This window comes from Bison bison, unplaced genomic scaffold (genome assembly GCF_000754665.1).
Source record: "Bison bison bison isolate TAMUID 2011002044 unplaced genomic scaffold, Bison_UMD1.0 scf7180017847985, whole genome shotgun sequence".
Lineage (NCBI taxonomy): Eukaryota > Metazoa > Chordata > Mammalia > Artiodactyla > Bovidae > Bison > Bison bison.
In genome coordinates, this window is record NW_011478558.1 from 30,080 (window position 1) to 31,479 (window position 1,400).

Here is a 1,400-nt window from a genome sequence, read left to right on the forward strand (position 1 = left end):
AATAAAAAATAATTTAATTTTTAAAAAAGAAAGAGAAAAATATATATAGCTGTAGACAGTGGTTTGTTACAAAATGAAAATTCTTTCCAAAGTGGACATTTTTGGGTTATAGATTTCTAGGTATGACACTGATATAATATCCTTTATTTTGCACTTTTCCTATGTATTCAGCACAGTGATTCAAGCTGAACTTATTTTTTCTCTTCTTAGGTAAGATTCCTTGTAACCATGAAGAGAAGCAATTACACAGTGATGAACTTCATCCTGGTGGGCTTCACGACAGACCCCAGGATGCAGCTGGTTCTGTTTGTGGTGTTCCTTGGTGTCTACTCTATGACTGTGCTAGCAAACACTTCCCTCATAGTGCTGATTTGTAATGACTCCCGACTGCACACACCCATGTATTTTTTCATTGGGAATCTATCTTTTCTGGATCTCTGGTATTCCTCTGTCTACACTCCAAAGATCTTAGTGACCTGCATCTCTGAAGACAAGAGCATTTCCTTTGCTGGCTGTGTAGCCCAATTCTTCTTCTCTGGTGGGCTGGCATACAGTGAATGCTAGCTGTTGGCCGCCATGGCTTATGACCGCTATATGACCATCTCAAAGCCACTTATTCATTCTCAGGCCATGTCCATAAAACTCTGTGCATTCTTGGTAGCTACCTCATACCTTGGTGGCTTTACTAACTGTTCTATCATCACCAAAAGAACATTTAGCATGAACTTCTGTAATGACAATGCAATTGATGACTTTTTTGTGATTTGCTTCCCCTGGTGAAGTTAGCTTGTGGCAAGAAGAATGGCTACCAGGCTCTGATGTATTTCCTCCTGGCCTCTAATGTCATCGCCCCTGCTGTGTTTATATTTGCTTCCTACCTCTTCATCATTGCCACCATCTTGAGGATTTGCTCCACTCAGGGCCGCCTCAAGGCCTTCTCCACCTGCTCCTCCCACCTGATCTCTGTCACCTTGTACTATGGCTCCATTCTCTGCATCTACTCTCATCCACGCTCTAACTATTCTTTTGATAGTGACCAAATAGTTTCTACATTTTACACTGTGGTGTTTCCTATGTTGAACCCCATGATCTACAGCTTGAGAAATAAGGATGTGAAAGAGGCCATGAATAAACTCTTTAAATAAATAAAATTTCTCTCCTTTTAAGCAGATGTAGAGACAATTTTTGAGCAGGTTATTGTATTTCAAGAAGAGCTGCCATTGTGTTCCTTTAGGATCAAGAGTCCTTACGTTGCCAGTTCATGAATCTGTACCCTTGGTACAAGGCCAGTCAAAAGACCTAAGATAGAAAAAAAAAAAAAGAAAGCTCAATTTAAAAGAGATAAAATTTAAATACAAAATATAATCATTTGTTTTGAATTTTATATTACCTTAGGTTGA

General features: G+C 39.1%; 1 protein-coding gene across 1 annotated transcript; it reads left to right on the plus strand.

Moving 5' to 3' along the window:
• Positions 1 to 228: 228 nt before the first annotated feature.
• LOC104991759 (olfactory receptor 9G1-like) lies at positions 229 to 1,145 on the plus strand. Its single transcript, XM_010844349.1, is given in 2 exon segments — positions 229 to 751; positions 754 to 1,145. Coding segments are annotated over 2 exon segments (915 nt in total).
• Positions 1,146 to 1,400: the final 255 nt, after the last annotated feature.